Raw genomic sequence first — 24,966 nt, 5'->3', positions numbered from 1 at the left:
TGCCCAGTGTCACTTGTTCCTGGTGTCCCTTGTTCCCGGTGTCCCCTGTTCCTGGTGTCCCTTGTTCTAGTGTCCCTTGTGCCCATTGTCCCCTGTGCCCAGTGTCCCCTGTGCCCAGTGTCACTTGTTCCTGATGTCCCTTGTTTCTTGTGTCCCCTGTGCCCAGTGTCCCCTGTGCCCAGTGTCACTTGTTCTGGTGTCCCGTGTTTCTTGTGTCCCTGTGCCCAGTGCCCCCTGTGCCCAGTGTCACTTGTTCTGATGTCCCTTGTTCCTGGTGTCCCTTGTGCCCAGTGTCCCCTGTTCCTGGTGTCCCCTTTTCCTGGTGTCCCAAGTGCCCAGTGTCCCCTGTGCCCATTGTCCCCTGTGCCCAGTGTCCCTTGTTCCCAGTGTCACTTGTTCTGATGTCCCTTGTTTCTTGTGTTCCTGTGCCCAGTGTCCCCTGTGCCCAGTGTCACTTGTTCCCAGTGTCCCTTGTTTCTGGTGTCCCGTGTTTCCTGTGTTCCCTACACCCAGTGTCCCCTGTGCCCAGTGTCCCTTGTTCCTGATGTCCCTTGTTTCTTGTGTCCCCTGTGCCCATTGTCCCCTGTTCCTGGTGTCCCCTGTGCCCAGTGTCACTTGTTCTGGTGTCCCTTGTTTCTTGTGTCCCTGTGCCCAGTGTCCCCTGTGCCCAGTGTCCCCTGTGCCCAGTGTCACTTGTTCCCGGTGTCCCTGTGCCCAGTGTCCCTTGTTCTGGTGTCCCGTGTTTCTTGTGTCCCTGTGCCCAGTGTCCCCTGTGCCCAGTGTCACTTGTTCCTGGTGTCCCTTGTTCTTGATGTCCCCTGTGCCCAGTGTCCCCTGTGCCCAGTGTCACTTGTTCCCGGTGTCCCTGTGCCCAGTGTCCCTTGTTCTGGTGTCCCTTGTTTCTGTGTCCCTGTGCCCAGTGTCCCCTGTGCCCAGTGTCCCTTGTTCCTAGTGTCCCTTGTTCTGGTGTCCCGTGTTTCTTGTGTCCCCTACACCCAGTGTCCCCTGTGCCCAGTGTCCCTTGTTCCTGGTGTCCCTTGTGCCCAGTGTCCCCTGCACCCAATGTCCCCTGTGCCCACTGTCCCTTGTTCCCAGTGTCCCTTGTTTCCGGTGTCCCTTGTTTCTTGTGTCCCTGTGCCCAGTGTCCCCTACACCCAGTGTCCCCTGCACCCAATGTCCCTTATTCCCGGTGTCCCTTGTTTCTTGTTCCCCGTGCACATTGTCCCTCGCGCCCGGTGTCACCCCCCGAGTGTCCCCAGCCCGTCCCCCTCGGCGCGATGCCCCACACCGAACCCCCTTGTCACCACAGAGTGTCTTTATTGTGGGCAGCGTGGTGCCACCCCCAGGGTGACGGTGACATGGCGCTGCCGTCGCGGCCAGGGGGTCACCGTGCGGGGTCCTCAGGTGCTGCCTGGGGGGACAGTGGGGATGCAGGAGGGGACACGGCCCGTGGATGGGGACGGGACGGGACGGGCGGGACGCGCCGTTACCTGCGGGGTAGTTGTCTCCGGGGAGGGGAGCGTAACCTGCGAGCGGGAGCAGAGCGGTGAGGGGGGTCCGTGTCACCCGGGCCGCTGTCCCCGTCCCCCCGGTCCCCGTGCCCCCCAGGCTCACCCAGCGATGCAACAAGTGTGTGCAATGGCCCCGTGCAACGTGCAATGCAACAAGCGTGTGCAATGGCCCCGTGCAACGTGCAATGCAACAAGCGTGTGCAACGGCCCCATGCGATGCGACAAGCATGTGCAACGGCCCCTTGCGATGCAACAAGCGTGTGCAATGGCCCCGTGCAATGTGCAATGTGACAAGCGTGTGCAATGGCCTCATGCAACGTGCAATGCGACAAGCGTGTGCAACGGCCCCGTGCGATGCAACAAGTGTGTGCAATGGCCCCGTGCAATGTGCAATGCGACAAGCGTGTGCAACGTCCCCGTGTAATGTGCAATGCAACAAGTGTGTGCAATGGCCCCGTGCGATGCAACAAGCGTGTGCAATGGCCCCGTGCAACGTGTGATGCAACAAGCGTGTGCAATGGCCCCATGCAACGAGCAATGCGACAAGCGTGTGCAACAGCCCCGTGCAATGCAACAAGTGCGTGCAATGGCCCCTTGCGATGCAACAAGCGTGTGCAATGGCCCCATGCAATGTGCAATGTGACAAGCGTGTGCAATGGCCCCATGCAACGTGCAATGCGACAAGCGTGTGCAACGGCCCCGTGCAATGCGACAAGTGTGTGCAATGGCCCCGTGCAATGTGCAATGCGACAAGCGTGTGCAACGTCCCCGTGTAATGTGCAATGCAACAAGTGTGTGCAATGGCCCCGTGCGATGCAACAAGCGTGTGCAATGGCCCCGTGCAACGTGTGATGCAACAAGCGTGTGCAATGGCCCCATGCAACGAGCAATGCGACAAGCGTGTGCAACAGCCCCGTGCGATGCAACAAGTGCGTGCAATGGCCCTGTGCGATGCAACAAGCGTGTGCAATGGCCCCATGCAATGTGCAATGTGACAAGCGTGTGCAACGGCCCCGTGCGATGCAACAAGTGTGTGCAATGGCCCCATGCAACGTGCAATGCGACAAGTGTGTGCAACGGCCCCCTGCAATGCAACAAGTGTGTGCAATGGCCCCGTGCGATGCAACAAGCGTGTGCAATGGCCCCGTGCAACGTGTGATGCAACAAGTGTGTGCAATGGCCCCATGCAACGAGCAATGCGACAAGCGTGTGCAACGGCCCTGTGCGATGCAACAAGTGTGTGCAATGGCCCCGTGCAATGTGCAATGCGACAAGCGTGTGCAACGTCCCCGTGTAATGTGCAATGCAACAAGTGTGTGCAATGGCCCCGTGCGATGCAACAAGCGTGTGCAATGGCCCCGTGCAACGTGTGATGCAACAAGCGTGTGCAATGGCCCCATGCAACGAGCAATGCGACAAGCGTGTGCAACAGCCCCGTGCGATGCAACAAGTGCGTGCAATGGCCCCTTGCGATGCAACAAGCGTGTGCAATGGCCCCATGCAATGTGCAATGTGACAAGCGTGTGCAATGGCCCCATGCAACGTGCAATGCGACAAGCGTGTGCAATGGCCCCGTGCAATGCAACAAGTGTGTGCAATGGCCCCGTGCAATGTGCAATGCGACAAGCGTGTGCAACGTCCCCGTGTAATGTGCAATGCAACAAGTGTGTGCAATGGCCCCGTGCGATGCAACAAGCGTGTGCAATGGCCCCGTGCAACGTGTGATGCAACAAGCGTGTGCAATGGCCCCATGCAACGTGCAATGCGACAAGCGTGTGCAACGGCCCCGTGCGATGCAACAAGTGTGTGCAATGGCCCCGTGCAATGTGCAATGCGACAAGCGTGTGCAATGGCCCCGTGCGATGCAACAAGCGTGTGCAATGGCCCCGTGCAACGTGTGATGCAACAAGCGTGTGCAATGGCCCCATGCAACGAGCAATGCGACAAGCGTGTGCAACGGCCCCGTGCAATGCAACAAGTGTGTGCAATGGCCCCGTGCAATGTGCAATGCGACAAGCGTGTGCAACGTCCCCGTGTAATGTGCAATGCAACAAGTGTGTGCAATGGCCCCGTGCGATGCAACAAGCGTGTGCAATGGCCCCGTGCAACGTGTGATGCAACAAGCGTGTGCAATGGCCCCATGCAACGAGCAATGCGACAAGCGTGTGCAACAGCCCCGTGCAATGCAACAAGTGCGTGCAATGGCCCTGTGCGATGCAACAAGCGTGTGCAATGGCCCCATGCAATGTGCAATGTGACAAGCGTGTGCAACGGCCCCGTGCGATGCAACAAGTGTGTGCAATGGCCCCATGCAACGTGCAATGCGACAAGTGTGTGCAACGGCCCCCTGCAATGCAACAAGTGTGTGCAATGGCCCCGTGCAACGTGCAATGCAACAAGTGACCCTGACGTAACCGGGCCTGAAAATCTCCCTCATTTTGGCCCAAAAGTGCAGCAGAGCACCAGGGGCTCGGCGTTGGCGCCCCCGCGGGCCAAGCCGGGGCTGAAGAGCGGCCGCAGGGCCCCGGCGAAGGCCCCGCTGTAGGTGTAGAGGTGCCTTCGGTTGGTGGCGTCGTAGAAGGTGACGTCCCCGCCATCGTAATCCAAGTAGATCCCCACCCGCCGCGGCTTCGCCGCCACCGAGACGGCGACGGGACGCGACGCCAGGGCCTTGTAGCGGTCGCCGTTCCTCAACCACAACCTCCAGAAGCCGGCCGGGGGGTTGAGAGGACCCATCCCCTTCCTCATGGCCGCCTCCTTGCACACCCCGAGGTCCCACTCGGTCTTGTCGCCCACGTCCACCTCCCAGTAGCAGCGTCCCGACGTGATGCGCCGCGAGCCCAGCACGAAGACGTAGGGGTCGAAGCGCCGGGGGTCGGGGGGGACGTCCCGCCGCGCGTCCCCGTGTCGCACCGAGCGGCCGTCCGTCGACACCACGAGGCTGCGGTGGGCGGACGTTGGGTCCAAGGTCATGGCCACTGGAGGGGAGAGAGGAAGAACGGCACGATGGAGGTGGGGTGGCGCTATTGAGCGTCCACCAGCGATATTTAGGACCATAAGATGGAGTTGATCCGCCCAAGTGGCCTCAGCTCCATGTTGGGTCCTTCCTGCACCCCAAGAACCGTAGAACTTGATATTTAGGACCATAAGATGGAGTCGACCTGCCCAAGTGGCCTCAGCTCCATGTTGGGTCCTTCCTGCACCGCAAGAACCGTAGAACTTGATATTTAGGACCATAAGGTGGAGTCGACCTGCCCAAGTGGCCTCAGCTCCATGTTGGGTCCTTCCTGCACCCCAAGAACCGTAGAACTTGATATTTAGGACCATAAGGTGGAGTCGACCTGCCCAAGTGGCCTCAGCTCCATGTTGGGTCCTTCCTGCACCCCAAGAACCGTAGAACTTGATATTTAGGACCATAAGATGGAGTCGACCTGCCCAAGTGGCCTCAGCTCCATGTTGGGTCCTTCCTGCACCGCAAGAACCGTAGAACTTGATATTTAGGACCATAAGGTGGAGTCGACCTGCCCAAGTGGCCTCAGCTCCATGTTGGGTCCTTCCTGCACCCCAAGAACCGTAGAACTTGATATTTAGGACCATAAGGTGGAGTCGACCTGCCCAAGTGGCCTCAGCTCCATGTTGGGTCCTTCCTATGACCCAAGAATTGTAGGATAGAACTCAATATTCAGGACCATAAGATGGAGTTGACCTGCCCAAGTGGCCTCAGCTCCATGTTGGGTCCTTCCTGCACCCCAAGAACCATAGAACTTGATATTTAGGACCATAAGATGGAGTCGACCTGCCCAAGCGGCCTCAGGTCCATGTTGGGTCCTTCCTGCACCCCAAGAATCATAGAACTTGATATTTAGGACCATACAGTGGAGTAGATCTGCCCAAGTGACCTCAGCTCCATGTTGGGTCCTTCCTGCAACCCAGGAACCACAGAACTTGATATTTAGGACCATAACATGGAGTCGACCTGCCCAAGTGACCTCAGCTCCACGTTGGGTCCTTCCTATGACCCAAGAATTGTAGAACTCAATATTTAGGACCATGAGATTGAGTCAACTTGTCCAAGTGACCTCAGCTCCAAGAATCATAGGATAGACTCAATATTTAGGACCATAAGATGGAGTTGACCTGCCCAAGTGGCCTCAGCTCCATGTTGGGTCCTTCCTGCACCCCAAGAATCGTAGAATTCGATATTTAGGACCATAAGATGGAGTCGACCTGCCCAAGTGGCCTCAACTCCATGTTGGGTCCTTCCTGCACCCCAAGAACCGTAGGATAGTCATCACTTTGGTTGGAAGAGGCCTTCGAGATGGAGTCCAACCACAACCCAACTAAACCGTGTCCCTGAGAACCTCAAGAATCACCAAATCATCAGGTTTGGAAAAGACCCTTGAGATCAGTGAGTCCAACCACAAGCCCGATGTTTAATTAAGCGTGAACGTCTTAATTAGTCTTCAGGGCGCTCCACCCGTGAGAGACGTTGAGTTCTTCACCAAACCTTTCTATTGATGGAGACACCAACCGCATCTCCCCCTTGTGTGGGCCATGGAACCCACCTCTGAGACCTCCAGATGGAACCCTTGGGTGCTGATGGGTGCCAAACCCACCGGGGACGCCGAGGGACCCGCACTCACCTTTAAATTGGTCTAAAAATCCAAAAATGAAGCCGGTGGCGGTGTCGTACGTCCCTTGGAGATCAATGGGAACCACGTCTGGTTTCCACACGCGGACATTTTGGCTCCTTGGGAAGAAAGACGTGGAAACGGTGACTCCACCGCCACCTCCAAACCCTCCCATGGGTCCCATGGGCAACACGGTACCTGCTCAGGAGCTTCTCCACGTCCTGAAAACGAACAGAAATGAGGAAAATAAAGAAGAAATTCACACTCCGAAGTGGATATGCTGGTTATTTATGGAGATAGGCGTGCGGGAGGTGGTGGTGACGCCTCCATGAAGCCAGTGGGGTCAACCCAAGGCAGGTTCTCACCTTCAGGAGCCCCAAAGGTGGCTGCTGGCACCTCCTGTTGATCTTGCGGATGAGGAGCCCCAGCTCCTGGCTCTGCTCCGCCATCTGGGTGATGTTGCTGCGCAGCTTGGTGGCCGTTGCCTTCTTCTCCCCCTTCAGCCTCTGCTGGAGCTTCTCCTCTTCGTCATACAGGAAGTCATGGAGCTTCTCGAACTCCTTCTCCAGCTTCTCGCTCTCTCTGGAGGTTTTACCCTTGGAGAGGGGAAGGAAAAGGCCAAAAAAATGAGGGAAACAACAGAGAAATGGCGGTGGAAACCAATCGGGAGGTGGGGTGTCATGGCGTGGTCCCAGCGTGGGCGAGGAGGAGCGTTATGGGACAAGCCAAAACTGCTTGGGATGGGTCAATTCTCACCTTCCACTCGTCCAACTTCTTCTCCTCCTGGGACATCCGGCTCTGAAGGTCCAACTTGTGCTCTTGGAGGAGCTTCACAAGAACCTCCAGCTTCGCCTGGTTGGGGGGAAGCGACCATGAGAGTCATGGAGGTGGGGACAACCGCCATGGGCGTCCTCGGGTGGAGAAACCGACCCCCAACGTCACCGCGACCATCAAGGGTGGATTATAAACAATAAAACCCATGGATTGTTGACCCACTAAATACAGGGAATGGAAGGAGAGTTGGAACAATTAAAGATGTTTTACTAATGCTGCTAATTTCATGGAGAAAATAATACAAATATATGCAAAATCCATCTTCAAAGTCCCAGCAGATGTAGGGCCAGCACCCAAAATCCTGGAGGTGATTTCGTGCCCCCATTTGTGTATTTTGAGGTGACTTGGTGCCCCTTTGGCCGCCATTTTGTATTTTGAGGTGATTTTGTGCCTCTTTGGCCCCCATTTTTTATCTTGAGGTGACTTTGTGCCCCCATTTTGTATCTTGAGGTGATTTTGTGCCCCTTTGGCCACCATTTTGTATCTTGAGGTGACTTTGTGCCCCCATTTTGTATCTTGAGGTGATTTTGTGCCCCTTTGGCCACCATTTTGTATCTTGAGGTGACTTTGTGCCCTCGTTTTGTACTTTGAGGTGATTTTGTGCCCCTTTGGCCGCCATTTTGTATTTTGAGGTGACTTTGTGCCCCTATTTTGTATCTTGAATTGATTTGGTGCCCTTTGGCCGCCATTTTGTATCTTGAATTGATTTTGTGCCCCTTTGGCCCCCATTTTGTATCTTGAGGAGACTTTGTGCCCCTATTTTGTATCTTGAGGTGATTTTGTGCCCCTTTGGCCCCCATTTTGTTTCTTCAGGTGACTTTGTGCCCCTTTGGCCGCCATTTTGTATCTTGAGTTGATTTTGTGCCCTTTGGCCCCCATTTTGTATCTTGAGGAGACTTTGTGCTCCCATTTTGTATCTTGAGGTGATTTTGTGCCCCTTTGGCCGCCATTTTGTGTTTTGAGGTGATTTCGTGCCCCCATTTTGTATCTTGAGGTGATTTTGTGCCCCTTTGGCCCCCATTTTGTATCTTGAGGCGATTTTGTGCCCCTTTGGCCGCCATTTTTTATCTTGAGTTGATTTTGTGCCCTTTGGCCACCATTTTTTATCTTGAGTTGATTTTGTGCCCCTTTGACCACCATTTTGTATCTTGAGGAGACTTTGTGCCCCCATTTTGTATCTTGAGGTGGTTTTATGCCCCCTTGGCCGCCATTTTGTATTTTGAGGTGACTTTGTGCCCCTGCATTTGTCCCTGATTTCAAGGGTCTCGACACAACTCTCAACTCAGGGATGTGACACTTGGGCACCTTATGCTTCAGACACCCCCCATGATAACCTTGGTCATGTCACTTAACCTTCCGCAACCATTTCCCCCTAAACCACCCAACCAGAACCAGCAGGATTCATCACCAAAAATCCCAGCTCCCCCCAAACAAGGAAATCAATTAAGTTTTGCCATGTTCTAACACATTTCACCAACAAAACTGAGACGACCGCGGGCGGCCATGTCTGTACCTTGTGCTCCTCGGCCACCTCCTCGATGGGCACCGCGAGGTGCGTGCGATGGGTGGGCGACACGGCGCAGCGCCGGCAGACCGGCCGTCCCTCCTCCCTGCAGAACATCTCCAGCGCTTCTCCATGCTCCGGGCACTTCTTGGGGGGCTTCGCCGCCCGTTGGTCGCCGTCCCCTCCATCGCTCGAGCGCCCCTCGTCGCCATCGCTGTCCCCCGGAGGGACGAGGAGACATTGGGGACACGTCTTGGTGGTGTCCACGCGCAACCGGCTGGTGCAGGAGCCGCAGATGCCATGGCCACAGCCCTTGAAGATCAACAAGGTCTTGAAGGGCTCCCGGCAAAGGGAACACGGAGCCTTCTCGCGGCGTCGCCGTGGTGCCATGGCGTTCAATGGCTCCGTTTCTGCCTCGGGAGGGCGGGACGGGGCGAAGTTCAGGAGGGAAGTTCTTCAGCAGAAACGAAACCGGAGCTGATATGGAGGCGGCTGGGTGGGGACTTCCCCACCACAAAACCACTGCAGGAGAACAGCTGGAGGAGGCGGGGGGCGGGGGGGGGAGAACATCTGGAGGAGCCGCCATGTCCCGCTTGGGGGACACAAGCACGCCGAGGTTGCCCCATAGGGGACACGTCCCCCCCGGCTTCTCCTTGGGGTGCAGGTGGCTCGCAGGACCACGTTCTTTGTGCCAGAAGTGATGATTTTCACCCCAAAACCTGCTCAGCCACCTCAAGGTCACTTTTCGGACCACCCCAATGTGTCCCTCCCGCCATTTTGTATTTTGAGGTTACTTGGTGCCCCCATTTTACACTTTGAGGTGATTTTGTGCCCCTTTGGCCCCCATTTTTTATCTTGAGGTGACTTTGTGCCCCCATTTTGTATTTTGAGGCGATTTGGTGCCCCTTTGGCTGCCATTTTGTATTTTGAGGTGACTTTGTGCCCCTTTGGCCCCCATTTTTTATCTTGAGGTGACTTTGTGCCCCCATTTTGTATCTTGAGGTGATTTGGTGCCCCTTTGGCCGCCATTTTGTATTTTGAGGTGATTTTCTGCCCCTTTTCCACCATTTTGTATTTTGAGGTGACTTTGTGCTCCCATTTTGTATCTTGAGGTGATTTGGTGCCCCTTTGGCCGCCATTTTGTATTTTGAGGTGATTTTCTGCCCCTTTTCCACCATTTTGTATTTTGAGGTGACTTTGTGCTCCCATTTTGTATTTTGAGGTGATTTGGTGCCCCTTTGGCTGCCATTTTGTATTTTGAGGTGACTTTGTGCCCCTTTGGCCCCCATTTTTTATCTTGAGGTGACTTTGTGCCCCCATTTTGTATCTTGAGGTGATTTGGTGCCCCTTTGGCCGCCATTTTGTATTTTGAGGTGATTTTCTGCCCCTTTTCCACCATTTTGTATTTTGAGGTGACTTTGTGCTCCCATTTTGTATCTTGAGGTGATTTGGTGCCCCTTTGGCCGCCATTTTGTATTTTGAGGTGATTTTCTGCCCCTTTTCCACCATTTTGTATTTTGAGGTGACTTTGTGCTCCCATTTTGTATCTTGAGGTGATTTTGTGCCCCTTTGGCCGCCATTTTGTATTTTGAGGCAATTTTGTGCCACTTTGGCCGCCATTTTGTATTTTCAGGTGACTTTGTGCCCCCATTTTGTGTTTTGAGGTGACTTTATGCCCCTTTGGCCGCCATTTTGTATTTTGAGGTGATTTTCTGTCCCTTTTCCACCATTTTGTATTTTGAGGCGACTTTGTGCCCCCATTTTGTATCTTGAGGTGATTTTGTGCCCCTTTGGCCGCCATTTTGTATTTTGAGGCGATTTTGTGCCACTTTGGCCGCCATTTTGTATCTTGAGGTGACTTTGTGCCCCCATTTTGTGTTTTGAGGTGACTTTATGCCCCTTTGGCCGCCATTTTGTGTTTGAATAAACCAAACCCCCCAACATCACCCAAAGACGCATCAACCGGCCCAAAATCACAAGGAAAACATCAAAAACCCACCACAAAGCCCATAAAAAGCTTTACCAGGTGGCTGTTTGGGAAATACGGAATTATTCTGATATTTTCCAAATATTAATTGAATATCTCGGGCAGGACACAAAGGGAAAGACCCGCAGACCCAGTTCAGCACAAATAACAGATATTAATAATCCAATTCAGCACAAATCCAAAACAACCACAGTCCAGAATATGTATAGATATATAAAAACATATAAAAATCACCAATGAAACATAAATCCAAAACTGCAATTTGATGCAAATCCAAAAACCATACAATTCCACCCCAGGGGCACTGGGACCCCCAGTTTGGATCCCAGGGGTGCTGGGACCCCCAGTTTGAACCCCAGGGGTGCTGGGACCCCCAGTCTGGATCCCAGGGTTGCTGGGACCCCCAGTTCAGACCGCAGGGCCACCGGGATCCCCAGTTTGATCTGGGAGGGGGCAGAGGGTGATTTCGGCCCCTTTACCTCCCAGCAGAGGCTCCAGGGAGGCGTCGGGAGCAATTTTGGGGTCCGCATTGTCCCCGGGGGGCCGGGGGGGCCCGTCCCGCAGGCACAGCCGCGTTGCCCCTGTCTCCACGCGGAACCAGGGGTGGATCTTCTCATCACCGAAGGAAACGGGGCCAAACCGCCAAAATTCGGCGCCGCTCCCGCCATCGACGAACGCCACCGTCCCCTCGGCCCAGTCCAGGAACACCCAGACGCTTTTGGGGATGGGGGACAACGCCAAAGGGGTCCGGGGGGACGTGAGGGACACAAATTGTCCGTTACGGTGCTGGACGGCCCAGACGCCTTTTTCCGAGCTTAACTCCCTAAATTCCACTTTCCCCACCGATTCCTCGGCCACCCCCAACCCCCACCACGAGTCGCCCCCCACTTGTCCCTCTATTGTCACCCCCCAGCAGTGTCTCCCCTCTTTGAACCCCTCCCGGCCCAAAACGCAACAGCGCGACTTAAACCTCCGGTTGGTCTCAGGTAGGCTGAGCTTTGAGCTCTCCCAGTGGACGCTGCGCAGGTCATTGGACAGGACCAGGTTGGCGTGGGCTGTGTCGGTGTCCAGCGTCACCACGTCTGTCGAGGACAAAGGGATGTCGGTCGCACCACCCCGTGGCTCTAAATCGCATCCACCCGCGCAAAATTTGCCCGTTTCGGCGCCTTTTTCCGCCTAAACGTCCCCAAAATAGGGGTGGTAGCGAGGCCAAACTGGGATGGGTCATGGGGACAAGGATTTGTTGGGAAAGGAAGAAAACGGGGCAAATAAAAGAGGTTTTGGGGGGGGTTGAGTTGCCAAATCGGTCCCTGGAGCAAAAGGCCTCGGTATGGTGAAATATTTACTTCAAAGTGCAAAATATCAACTTAAAACCGATATTTGCCCATTTTTAATGGAAGTCTTGCTATTTAAAATCAACGCGTCGCTGTTTTAAGTGGTTCAATATGGGTTTTAAGTGGTCAAATATGGGGTTTAAGTGGTCAAATACGGGTTTTAAGTGGTTACATATCGGTTTTAAGTAGTTAAATAGCGGTTTTAAGTGGTTACATATCAATTTTAAGCAGTCAAATATCGGTTTTAAGTGGTCAAATATCAATTTTAAGTAGTCAAATATCGGTTTTAAGTGGTCAAATATCAATTCTAAGTAGTCAAATATCGGTTTTAAGTGGTCAAATATCGATTTTAAGGAGTCAAATATCAGTTTTAAGTAGTTAGATATAGACCTTAAGTAGTTAAATATCGGGTTTAAGCGGCCAAATGTCGGGTTTAAGCGGCCAAATGTCGGGTTTAAGCGGCCAAATGTCGGGTTTAAGCGGCCAAATGTCGGGTTTAAGTGGCCAAATGTTGGTTTCAAATGGCTAAATATTTAAAACCGCGTGGGCCCTGGAATGAAAACACCTTCCCAGGCCAGGTTTAAGCCAAATTTAGCCCTGCCTTAAGCCAGGCCCAGCTCTGGTGGGAAGTTTAATCCCCTGCACTGTGGAAAAAGGGAGGAAAATGACCCAAAATGACCCAAAAATCACCAGTTACCTGGATTCTGAGGAAGCAGAAATTTCCTCCACACTGCGAAGGAGAAACGAGAGTTGGTGACGTCCCCAATGTCCCCAATCGGGAGGGACCAAAGGGACGTGGGGGGACGGGACCCATCACAACCACTCACCCAGTTCCTCAGCTTGTTCGCCTAAAAAACACCAAAAAACCATCATTTTGGGGGACATGACACATGAGGGACACCCCAAGATTTTGGGGGAGCGGGACAAGAGCTTCTTGGTTGCAAGGAGGTTGAGTTTGGACTTGAGAAGCTCCAGCGCCAAAACCCTCCCCATACGGGCTCAATTTGGGGGGGGAGGGGGTGTTTTTTTAGGGGGGATTTTGGCTTTTTTGGGGGTTTTTGGGGTGGGAAGGACTCACCCAACTGGCGCGTCTGTATCACTGCAAAGCAAAGGGGAGAAAGAGGAGGGTGAGGAGAACGTGGCCATGGATGGTGGCACCTCAAGAGGGTTCTCTTGGGCCTCCCCCACCTTTTCCTCTCCCCACTTCGCCCTTTTGAAGTGAAAACCCCTCATTTTGTCCAACCCAAACGTACGTTTTCTCCTGTAGAGATAAGCGCTGAGCCCCATTAGCACCAGCGAGAGGACGAGGAACACGCCGAGCGCCGCCATGAAGGGACGAGCGTTGTCGAAGAACGGAGCTGCAAGAGCCAAGAAAAGTGTCGGGAAAAGGGTTTATGAGGAGAAATCCTTAAAGGTGAAGAAAATAACCCATCCGCGAACCTGAGATGTGCAGTGACGACTCCTGCTCCTGGCGGAAGCGGCTGTTGCGCACCATGCAGGACCATGTTCCCGAGCCATCGCCGTTCTTGGTGACCACGATGGCGTCTTCGACGGCGAACAGGCCGCTCTGGTCGGGCGAGCGGCGCTGGGACGCGGGCGGGAGGTGGCGCCCGCTGGGGTCTCTCCACAGCACCTCGGGCTGGGGGTACCAACCGGCCGAGCGGCAAAGCAGCCGGATGCCGCCGTCCTCGTAGGACTCCAGGGAGAGGTGAGGGACGGAGCCCACGGCTGGGAGAGGAGGAGGGGGTGGGCTGGACCCAACGGTGAAGAGCCAACCCAACCGCCAACCCAATGGTCAAGAGCAAACTCAACCCATGACCCAACGGTGAAGAGCAAACCCAAGCCCTGACCCAATGGTGAAGAGCAAACCCAACCCCTAACCCAATGGTGAAGAGCAAACTCAACCTCTGACCCAATGGTGAAGAGCAAACCCAACCCTTGACCCAATGGTGAAGAGCCAACTCAACCCCTGACCCAATGGTGAAGAGCCAACTCAACCCCTGACCCAATGGTGAAGAGCCAACTCAAACCGTGACCCAATGGTGAAGAGCCAACTCAACCCCTGACCCAATGGTAAAGAGCAAACTCAACCCCTGACCCAATGGTGAAGAGCCAACTCAACCCCTGACCCAATGGTGAAGAGCCAACTCAAACCGTGACCCAATGGTGAAGAGCCAACTCAACCCCTGACCCAATGGTGAAGAGCCAACTCAACCCCTGACCCAATGGTGAAGAGCCAACTCAACCCCTGACCCAATGGTGAAGAGCCAACTTAAACCGTGACCCAATGGTGAAGAGCCAACTCAACCCCTGACCCAATGGTGAAGAGCCAACTCAACCCCTGACCCAATGGTGAAGAGCCAACTCAAACCGTGACCCAATGGTGAAGAGCCAACTCAACCCCTGACCCAATGGTGAAGAGCAAACCCAACCCTTGACCCAATGGTGAAGAGCCAACTCAACCCCTGACCCAATGGTGAAGAGCCAACTCAACCCCTGACCCAATGGTGAAGAGCCAACTCAACCCCTGACCCAATGGTGAAGAGCCAACTCAACCCGTGACCCAATGGTGAAGAGCCAACTCAACCCCTGACCCAATGGTGAAGAGCCAACTCAACCCCTGACCCAATGGTGAAGAGCCAACTCAACCCGTGACCCAATGGTGAAGAGCCAACTCAACCCCTGACCCAATGGTGAAGAGCCAACTCAACCCCTGACCCAATGGTGAAGAGCCAACTCAACCCCTGACCCAATGGTGAAGAGCCAACTCAAACCGTGACCCAATGGTGAAGAGCCAACTCAACCCCTGACCCAATGGTGAAGAGCAAATGCAACCCCTGACCCAACGGTGAAGAGTGAACTCAACAGTCAACCCAACAATGAAGAGCAAACTCAACCCCTGACCCAACAATGAAGAGCAAACTCAACCCCAACCCAACAATGAAGACCAAACTCAACAGCCAACACAACGGTGAAGAGCAAACTCAAAGCATGACCCAACAATGAAGAGCAAACTCAACCCTGACCCAACAGCAAACTCAGCCCTTGGCCCAACGGTGAAGAGTAAACTCAGCAGCCAACCCAACAGCAAAGACCAAACTCAACCCCTGAAACCAACATCTAAGACCAAACTCAACAGCCAACCCAAGGGCAAAGACCAAACTCAACGGCCAAGCCAAGGGCAAAGACCAAACTCAACACACAAAACTAATGGCAGAGACCAAACTCAAACACCCAACCCAATGGCAAAGACCAAACTCAACCCCTGAAACTAATGGCAAAGACCAAACTCAACACCCAACCCAACGGCAGAGACCAAACTCAACACCCAACCCAACGGCAGAGACCAAACTCAACATCCAACCCAACGGCAGAGACCAAACTCACCACCACACACCTCAGCAGGTCCCGGCATCACCAAAACCACCCCAAATTGCGCAGGAACCGGAGGGAATAGGCGCCAAACGACCCCGTATCTCCCCCAAACCACCCCAAGGTCCCACCCTTGGTTTGGGTGACACCCGTAGCTTCTCAACCCCTTGTCCCCAACATCACAAGGACGCCCCTCACCCAGCAAAGCCAAATCGCGGAGCTTCATCCCCAAAACCCCCCCAGCACGTGACGGACGGACGTGAGGATGGGACAGGGGGACACACCTGTCACCTCCAGCTCCACGGTGGCCTCTTGGTAGTCGGGTCCGTTCTCCACGGTGCAGACGTACTGACCGTCGTCGGACGGTTTGACGCGGGCGATGCGAAGGTTGATGTCCCCGTCGGCGAGCCCGTCTCGCACCAGTTCGGTCCTACCTTCGTAGTCGCGGAGCTGCTCGCCATATTGGTCCTTGCCGGCCCGGTAGTGATGGACGGTCTCGGCAATCTGGTGGCGGATCCACCGGATCTCCATGGGGCGAGCGTCGCTTTTGGGGGACAAGTGACAAGAGAGGACGACGTCGCTCCCCACGGCGGCCGGGAGGGGGCGGCCCGGCCCCACCACCCTGAACGCGGCTGGAAAGACACATCATTGTATATCTACGTTAATTAATTAACCTTAATTACGCAGACAACGACATGCAGTGACGAAGGTTTCGGGGGGACGCCAAGACTCAGGTCAACAGGAGCGACGTGGAACGTGCCCAATTGTGATTTGGGGTGGAAACGACCCCCACGATGGTGGAGTCTGAGTGGGAACCCCAAATGTCACTAAAATGTCCCCCAAAACCCCATTTCTGGGTATTTGGGACACGTCCTGACGACCCTTTTTGGGAAGAAATTACCCCAAATTTCCCACCTCAAGCTCCCCCGGTGCGACTTGAGACTGTTGGATGTACATGATAGGAATAATTGTTATAATATTATTAGAAATAATTAGAAATAATTATTATCAATTATTCCTCCCTTTATTATCAATTATTTCCCCCTTTATTATCAATTATTTCCCCCTTTATTATCAATTATTCCCCGCTCTATTATCAATTATTTCCCCTTTATTATCATTTATTTCCCCCTTTATTTATTATCATTTTTTCCCCCTTTATTTATTATCAATGATTCCCCCTTTATTATCATCTCCCCCTTTATTATCAATTATTTCCCCCTTTACTTATTATCAATGATTCCCCCTTTATTATCAATTATTTCCCCCTTTATTTATTATCAATGATTCTCCCTTTATTATCAATTATTTCCTCCCTTCATTATCGATTATTCCCCCCTTTATTATCAATTATTCCCCCCTTTATTTCCTCCCCCCTAGCCCCACATCTGCCCCCCAAGCGCCCCCCCATAGGGGTCCCTACCTGATCCTGGCTGGAAGAGATGGAAAACCCCCCAAAAACTGGGGAAAATCCCCCCAAAACTGGGGAAAACCACAAAAAAACTGGGGAGCCGCATCTAGAGCTGTTGGGGGGGGGGACAAAGGGGTGAATCCCCCCCCCCGAAACCTCCAAAAATGCCCCCAAAACACCCCAAAAAACCTATAAAAACGCACCGAAAAACCTCCAAAAATGCCCCAAAAAGCCGCCGATAGTGGGGAAAAAAATGCTGTTTAAGGTGGGGGGGATAGAAAAGGGGTGTCCCCCCCTCCCAAATTTGCTTCTACATTGCTTTAGAAACGGGAAATGTAACTGAATTTCTACCCCTCCCTGTTCCGGAAATGCAAAGTCATCCTGGGGCTGAGCCAGGCTTAAAGTTACACCCAGTTTTAACCATTTAAGATCAGGTTTCCGGACGCGTTTGCGGCTTCGCCCCCCCCGGAAAAAGGCGAAAAAGAACAATTTAAAAGGAAGGAAAAATAGAAGCAAATTTGGGGGTGATTGGGTAAAATTTGGGGGTTTGGGGCGTCCCAAACGGCCCCAAATTGGGGGGGGACGCACTGGAAACTGAACCCGGAGCAGCAAAACTCCCCCGATATTGCAAAATAGCGGCTTAAAGTGGTGAAATAGCCACTTAAAGTGGCTAAAAATGGGTTTAACGGAGGAAAACGTGCGTTTGAAACGGCGCGGTGTTAATTTAAAGTTGCTAAATTGGTCGTTAGTTAGAGAAGAGGATTAAAAACCGAGCGGAAATTAGATGTTGTTATATATTTCACCCCTCTCCACCCAATGACAGAAGGAGTGGTGATTACAGTAATTACGGTAATTACCACCCGCCGGAAAAAGAACCGAACGCTCTGGAGGTTCTTGTGGTTTATTGAAGGACCCACTGGGCAACGTGGGGGGGAAATGAGCTGGGCTTAAAGGGGAATTAATTAGTGTTAATGAAGGTCTTAATTAAGGTTCTTCAATGGTTGGCCAAGAAGCTCCTCAATGGTTGGTGAAGGTCCCTCAATGGTTGGCCAAGAAGCTCCTCAATGGTTGGCCAAGAAGCTCCTCAATGGTTGGCCAAGAAGCTCCTCAATGGTTGGCCAAGAAGCTCCTCAATGGTTGGCCAAGAAGCTCCTCAATGGTTGGCCAAGAAGCTCCTCAATGGTTGGCCAAGAAGCTCCTCAATGGTTGGCCAAGAAGCTCCTCAATGGTCGCCCAAGAAGGTCCCTCAATGGTTGGCCAAGAAGCTCCTCAATGGTCGCCCAAGAAGGTCCTCAATGATCGCCCAAGAAGCTCCTCAATGGTCACCCAAGAAGGTCCCTCAATGGTTGGCCAAGAAGCTCCTCAATGGTCGCCCAAGAAAGTCCCTCAATGGTTGGCCAAGAAGCTCCTCAATGGTTGGCCAAGAAGGTCCCTCAATAGTTGGCCAAGAAGGTTCCTCAATAGTTGGCCAAGAAGGTTCCTCAACAGTTGCCCACCCATAATGTTAATTGCTCCCATCTACTCCAAAACCGACTCAAACAGTTGAAGTTTCCACGTCAACTCCAACTGGAAGACGTTGAGGTCGGGCCGACCTTCTGGTACCTTCCGCTGGGGACATGCGGGATGGTTCAGAACGGCGGAGAACGCGGTTTGATGAGGTTTGACGTGGCTCGACGTTGTTCGATGAGGTTTGATGTAGTTTGATGAGGTCTGACGTGGTTCGACGAGGTTTGACGTGGCTCGATGTGGCTCGACCTGGCTCGACATGGTTCCATGAGGTTCAACATGGTTTGACGAGGTTCGACGTGGCTCGATATGGCTCGACGTGGCTCGATATGGCTTGACGTGGCTTGACGAGGTTTGACGTGGCTCGACATGGTTCCATGAGGTTCAACATGGTTCGACGTGGCTCGACGTGGCTCGATGAGGTTTGATGTAGTTTGATGAGGTTTGACGTGGTTCGACATGGTTCAACGAGGCTCGACGTGGCTCGATGAGGTTTGATGTAGTTTGATGAGGTTTGACGTGGTTCGACATGGTTCAACGAGGTTCGACGTGGTTCGACGTGGCTTGACGTGGCTCGATGAGGTTTGATGTAGTTTGATGAGGTTCGACGTGGCTCGATGAGGTTTGACGTGGTTCGATGAGGTTTGACGTGGTTCGATGAGGTTTGATGTGGTTCAATGTGGTTCGACGTAGTTCAATGTGGTTTGATGAGGTTTGATGTGGTTCAACGTGGTTCGACGTAGTTCAATGTGGTTCGATGAGGTTTGATGTGGTTCAACGTGGTTCGACGTGGTTTGACGTGGTTGGACGTGGCTCAATGAGGTTTGACGTGGTTCGATGAGGTTGGACGTGGTTCGACGTGTTTGGACGTGGCTCAATGAGGTTTGACGTGGTTCGACGTGGTTCGACGTGGTTGGACGTGGCTCAATGAGGTTTGACGTGGTTCGACGTGGTTCGACGTGGTTGGACGTGGCTCAATGAGGTTTGACGTGGTTCGACGTGGTTCGACGTGGTTGGACGTGGCTCAATGAGGTTTGACGTGGTTCGACGTGGTTCGACGTGGTTGGACGTGGCTCAATGAGGTTTGACGTGGTTCGACGTGGTTCGACGTGTTTGGACGTGGCTCAATGAGGTTTGACGTGGTTCGACGTGGTTCGACGTGTTTGGACGTGGCTCAATGAGGTTTGACGTGGTTCGACGTGGTTCGACGTGGTTGGACGTGGCTCAATGAGGTTTGACGTGGTTCGACGTGGTTCAAAGTGGTTCCACGTGGTTCCATTTTCCATCCCGCTTCCCCAAACCACCAAAACTGTTGGAATCCCCACGGAACGCGGCAGCTCCACCACTCAAGGCCGAACCAACGAGACGGACCCAAATTCCACCCAAAACCACGGCCGGAGCTGCTCGCCGGCGAACACCGCGGGCGGGAACCTGAAGATGGGCGCCCGGTTCTCCGCGTCGAAAAACGCCACTTCCCCCCGCTCGTAATCGAGGCAAATCCGGATCTTTTTGGGCACGCGCGGCAGGTCCAGGAGGACGGGGGGGTCGGTCAGGGCCCTGTTTTTGAAGCCCCAGCGCTGCAGGGCCCAGACGCCGCCCTCGGGGGTGAAGGCGCCTGGTCCTTTGCGCGGCCGCGACTCTTTGGTGACGCCCACAGCGCAGAACTGGCCGCGGGTCAGGTCGACGGTCCAGGTGTGGCGGCCCGAGGTGAAGCTTTGGTGGCCCAGGACGCAGGGGTCGGCGTCGAAGCGCTCGGGGCCGTCGGGGGGCGCGTCGGGGCCGAACTCCCAGCGCACCGAGCGCAGGTCGTGGGACAGCAGGAGGCGCGGGTGCGCGGTCCCGGCGTCCAGGGTCACGTCGGCTGCGGAAACGGCGGGAAAACGGGGAGGAAAAGGGAAGTGGTGAGAAAACGGGGAGGATAAAGGAAACGGCGGGAAAACGGGGCGGAAACGGCGGGAAATGGCGAGAAAACGGGGCGGATAAAGGAAACAGTGGGAAAATGGGGCGGAAAAGGCAGGAAAACGAGGCGGAAAAGGGAAATGGTGGGAAAACGGGGCGGATAAAGGAAACGGTGGGAAAACGGGACAGAAATGGCGGGAAAACGAGGCGGAAAAGGGAAATGATGGGAAAACGGGGCAGAAAAGGGAAATGGTGAGAAAACAGGGTGGAAAAGGGAAATGGCAAGAAAACGAGGTGGATAAAGTAAACGGCGGGAAAAAGGGGTGGAAACGGCGGAAAAACGGGGCAGAAAAGGGAAATGGCAAGAAAACGGGGCGGATAAAGGAAATGGTGGGAAAACAGGGTGGAAAAGGGAAACGGTGGGAAAACGGGGCGGATAAAGGAAATGGCGGGAAAAGGGGGTGAATAAAGGAAATGGCGAGAAAACGGGGCGGAAAAGGGAAATGGTGGGAAAATGGGGCGGATACAGGAAACGACGGGAAAATGGGGCGGAAACGGCAGGAAAAGGGGGCGGAAACGGCGGGAAATGGTGGGAAAACGGGGCGGAAAAGGGAAATAGTGAAGAAATGGGGTGGAAAAGGGAAACGGTGGGAAAACGGGGTGGAAATGGTGGGAAAACGGGGCGGAAAAGGGAAATGGTGGGAAAACGGGGCGGAAAAGGGAAATGGTGGGAAGACGGGGCGGAAAAGGGAAATGGTGGGAAGACGGGGCGGAAAAGGGAAATGGTGGGAAGACGGGGCGGAAACGGCGGGAAGACGGGGCGGAAATGGCGGGAAGACGGGGCGGAAACGGGAAACAGCGAGAAAAAGGGGTGGATAAAGGAAACGGTGGGAAAACGGGGTGGAAACGGCAGGAAAATAGGGCGGAAAAGGGAAACAGCGGGAAAACAGGGTGAAAACGGCGGGAAAACGGGGTGGAAAAGGGAAATGGCGAGAAAACGGGGTGGAAACGGCGGGAAAACAGGGCAGAAAAGGGAAATGGCAAGAAAATGGGGCGGATAAAGGAAATGGTGGGAAAACAGGGTGGAAAAGGGAAACGGTGGGAAAACAGGGTGGAAAAGGGAAACGGTGGGAAAACGGGGCGGATAAAGGAAACGGTGGGAAAACGGGGCGGAAAAAGGAAATGGCGGGAAAAGGGGGCGGAAACGGCGGGAAAAGGGGGTGGAAATGGCGGGAAAAGGGGGCGGAAACAGGAAATGGTGAGAAAAAATGGAGTGGAAATGGCAGGAAAATGGGGCAGAAAAGGGAAATGGCGGGAAAACGGGGCGGAAATTGCAGGAAAATGGGGCGGAAAAGGGAAACGGCAAGAAAATAGGGTGAAAAAGAAAAGGGGAAAAAAAGAAAAGGGGGAAATTTCTAAATTACTCACCAATTTTTTCTTCCTCTTTCCCTAAATCGCACGATAGAAAATGAACGATGAGCAATGATCTAAATTCAGGTTCCAAAAGCCAAAGGGGTTGGTAAAAGGGTGAAAAACTCACTTACTGTGCTCGTTGACGCGATTTCCTGCGGAAATAATCAATTCAAACCAATTTAAAAGGCATTTTAATGAGGGTTTTCAAAGCGGAAAAGGAGTTTTGTCCAAAAAAAGGTGGAATTGGTCAAATTGGGGGTTCTTGCATAATTAGGGGGCGTCGTTTGGGTAATTTGGGTATTTGAGTATATTATCAAATGTTTAATTACAAATCCCCTTGAATATTCTATTTTCAATAGGAAGGAAAATAATTCACTTACCAGCTTCTCGATACTTTAATTCCACTAAAGAAAAGAAAATAAGGCATAAATTGTTATAATTTCATTTTTAATCGTCACCTGCACAATTTGAAATTATAGAGAACACAACAACCCCAATTATGAGGAAAAAAACAACAAAACACAGAATCCCAGAATGTCAGAGATTGGAAGAGAGACCTGGAAAGATCCAAAACTGGCCACAATGTTCCAGGTGCGGCCTCACCAGGGCAGAGCAGAGCGGCAGGAGAACCTCTCTGTACCACCTGGTCTCCCATCCAAGCACTGACCGGGCCTGATCCTGCTTAGCTTCCCGCATCACATGAGATGGGGCGTTCTCAGGGTGGTGTGGCTCCATATATTATATATATGTATATAAGTTCCCCAAGTATATCTTGATAGTATGTGAACTAAACCCGTTAGTCAAGGGCAGCGCAGAGGGGCAGGAGAACCTCTCTGACCTACTGACCACCCCTTCTAATCCACCCCAGGTCCCATTGGCCTTCATGGTCTCCCATCCAAGCACTGACCGGGCCCAACCCTGCTTAACTTCCCACATCACATGAGACTGGGCGTTCTCAGAATGCTATGGCTATATATATATATATGTATATATATATATACATGTTCCCCAAGTATATCCTGCCCTTTTTTACAGTGGCAGAGTAGAAGGGCAGGAGAACCTCTCTGACCTACTGACCACCCTCCTTCCCATCTGGTCTCCCATCCAAGCACTGACCGGGCCCGACCCTGCTTAGCTTCCCAGATCACATGAGATAGGGCGTTCTCAGGGGGCTGTGGCTACATATAATTCATATATATCTATACATACATGTACGTATGAGTTCCCCAAGTGTACCCTGATAGTATGCGAACTAAACCCTTTATCCAAGGGCAGAGCAGAGGGGCAGGAGAACCTCTCTGGACGAGCTGGTCTCCCATCCAAGCACTGACCGGGCCCGACCCTGCTTAGCTTCCCACATCACATGAGATGGGGCGTTCTCAGGGGGGTGTGGCTGCATATACTACACACACACATATATATATGTATATATATATATGTTTGCCAAGTGCAAGATAAACCTTTCCCACGCATCACCATCCAATGTCTTGTACAACCAGCCATTATCAAAGCAGCCAAATCCTCCACCCCCCCAAAAACCCCCAAATTAATGTAATAAAAGGAATAAAACCAACTCACCAAGCTCCTCCCGCAACTTCCCTGAAAATTGAAATAATGACATTTATTTAATTAACGCTTTTCTCTAACGGGGGCGGACACTCACACACCCCTTAATTCCATTTATTTATACTTAATTCCATTTATTTTTACTTAATTCAATTTCTCCTTTACTTAATTCAATTAATCAACGTGTTTAAGCCAAACCTGATACTCTCACGCCTCTTAATTGGATTATTTTGTACCTAATGAAATTAATTTAGGGATTTTAAAGCCCAACCAGAAGCAGCGAAACCACCCCCAGCACATCAACCCCCGCACTCACTAATAACACAATCCTGGTTGCCTAAAAATCAAGGAAAATAGAGAAAAATTAATCCATCGAATCATTTTGCCACCAAATTTAGATTTTTTTGTAATAAAAAAAGTCAAAATATGGGAATTTCTCCCTTTTTTTTTTTTTTTTTTGGAGAAGATTCCGTGGGATAAACTCACGAATTTCCAAATCTCGGTCCCCTGCAAAAAGGACAAAATTGATGTTTTTTACCAATTTGGGCTGTTTTTCCCTCAGATTTCACGTTCTGAACGTTGAATTATTCACATACCGAGCAGCTCGGTCAGGAACCCTTGAATTAAAAATCACATTAAAGAGGCATTTTAGATTGAAAAAGAGCTTTTTAGCACCAAAATCCAACATGTTCTATAATTTATAACTATAGATTCACAATATAGAAACAACAGCCCTCAATTCAAACCCTAAATTCACCTTTTTCACCCCATTTCTTTAAATGGATTCACAGGGAACTTAAGCAGAGAAACCCCCTTTTTATTCTATTTGAATGTGAAATAATTTGGTGAACATTTAAAATCAATTGAAATTATGTTGAGATTATATGTATATATAAGGAATATATATGAATATATATTACATGCAATTATAACTTACTTATTTCCGCTTCGTTTTCCCCTAAAATAAAACCAAAAGAAATGGGATAAATGACAATAAATCGCTTTTGCCTTTGAGTAATTTAGATTTTAATTATCATCGGGCTTTTAAAATGACTTTAATTTATTTATTAGCACGTTTATTGCTTAAAATAGTCTTGATTAAATTAATATTTAGGGGTGGAAAACGCGCTCGGGCGCCCCCAAAGACCCAAAAGTGACGCAAATTGGGGTTTTGAGGGAGGAAGGAAAACGCTGAATCAGCCAAAAATTAAGGGAAATATGGGGTTTAATTGGTTTATTTCTGATTTTATGTTTAATTCTCTTTATTTCCCCCCTCGTGGGTATTTCCAGGTTCACGTTGCTCATTTATAAACAGAGAAAATATGGAATGTGTGTGGGGGAACTTACGGATTTTCTCGTCCCGTTCCGCTATAAATAAGAAGAAATTAACAATTAATTAGCGTGTAATTGAGCTGTACAAGTCAAACTCTGCGCAAGGTTTAATTTAGAGCTGGTTTTCTATGTGGGAATCGTATTTTGGGGAGTATTTATCGAAAATATCCCAGTTTCACACAGCGAAACTTGATTAAAATATAAACGAGGCCCTTAACGATTTTGGATACGCGGGGAAAAAAAGCACCAAAATATGTCAATTTTGAGCAAAATAGGGAAATTTCTCACCGATTTCTGCCGCGTGTCGGCCTTGAAATAGAGGAAATAAAGCGGAAAACAGGGGTTTTGTGATGTTGCTTTTTATTTGTTCCGACGCCACAATAAATGTTGAAATCTCAGCGGTTTAAAAGGCGCTTACGGAGTTTCCTGTTGCACTCGCCTAAGAATTAAGGGGAATAAATGATGATTCCGGGCTTATCGTTCCCATCTACCAATTGGAATTAATGGGGAATAATCACTCACCGACGTCTGCGGTGAGTTCGCCTGAAAAATAGAATTAAAGGGTTAATTTTAATGGGGGTTTTTAGTGTCGATAGATGGGAATAGAGGTGCCTGAGGAGTGAAGAAGGACCTGGGGAACTATAGACCGGTCGGCCTTATCTCCAT

The 24,966-nt window shown here is 51.8% G+C and overlaps 2 protein-coding genes across 2 annotated transcripts; both read right to left on the bottom strand.

Annotated features, from left to right (window-relative positions):
• Window positions 1-3,944: 3,944 nt before the first annotated feature.
• LOC308050654 (butyrophilin subfamily 3 member A3-like) lies at window positions 3,945-17,466 on the bottom strand (the record flags this gene model as incomplete). The annotated part of the gene is made up of 14 exons (XM_080360810.1): window positions 16,597-17,466; window positions 15,458-15,805; window positions 13,242-13,529; window positions 13,055-13,159; window positions 12,880-12,900; window positions 12,629-12,649; window positions 12,499-12,531; window positions 10,882-11,549; window positions 8,490-8,894; window positions 6,899-6,994; window positions 6,508-6,738; window positions 6,341-6,363; window positions 6,155-6,261; window positions 3,945-4,489 (listed from the first exon to the last, which is right to left on the bottom strand). The coding sequence occupies exons 1-14, from the start codon at window positions 16,688-16,690 to the stop codon at window positions 3,945-3,947; spliced, it is 2,985 nt and encodes a 994-aa protein (XP_080216936.1). The 5' UTR covers window positions 16,691-17,466.
• Window positions 17,467-17,469: 3 nt separating this feature from the next.
• Window positions 17,470-24,966, bottom strand: LOC308050653 (butyrophilin subfamily 2 member A2-like; the record flags this gene model as incomplete). Its single annotated transcript, XM_080360809.1, has 14 exons — window positions 17,470-19,951; window positions 21,418-21,438; window positions 21,534-21,554; window positions 21,783-21,806; window positions 22,981-23,001; window positions 23,285-23,305; window positions 23,455-23,475; window positions 23,565-23,585; window positions 23,906-23,926; window positions 24,316-24,336; window positions 24,589-24,609; window positions 24,719-24,739; window positions 24,823-24,843; window positions 24,948-24,966. 14 exons carry the CDS (start codon window positions 24,964-24,966, stop codon window positions 19,437-19,439), a joined length of 789 nt encoding a protein of 262 aa, XP_080216935.1. The 3' UTR covers window positions 17,470-19,436.

The sequence above is a fragment of the Nesoenas mayeri genome (genome assembly GCF_963082525.1).
Source record: "Nesoenas mayeri genome assembly, chromosome: 29".
Lineage (NCBI taxonomy): Eukaryota > Metazoa > Chordata > Aves > Columbiformes > Columbidae > Nesoenas > Nesoenas mayeri.
Note: the sequence above shows the minus strand (reverse complement) of the source record. Positions and strands in the feature narration are given on the sequence as shown.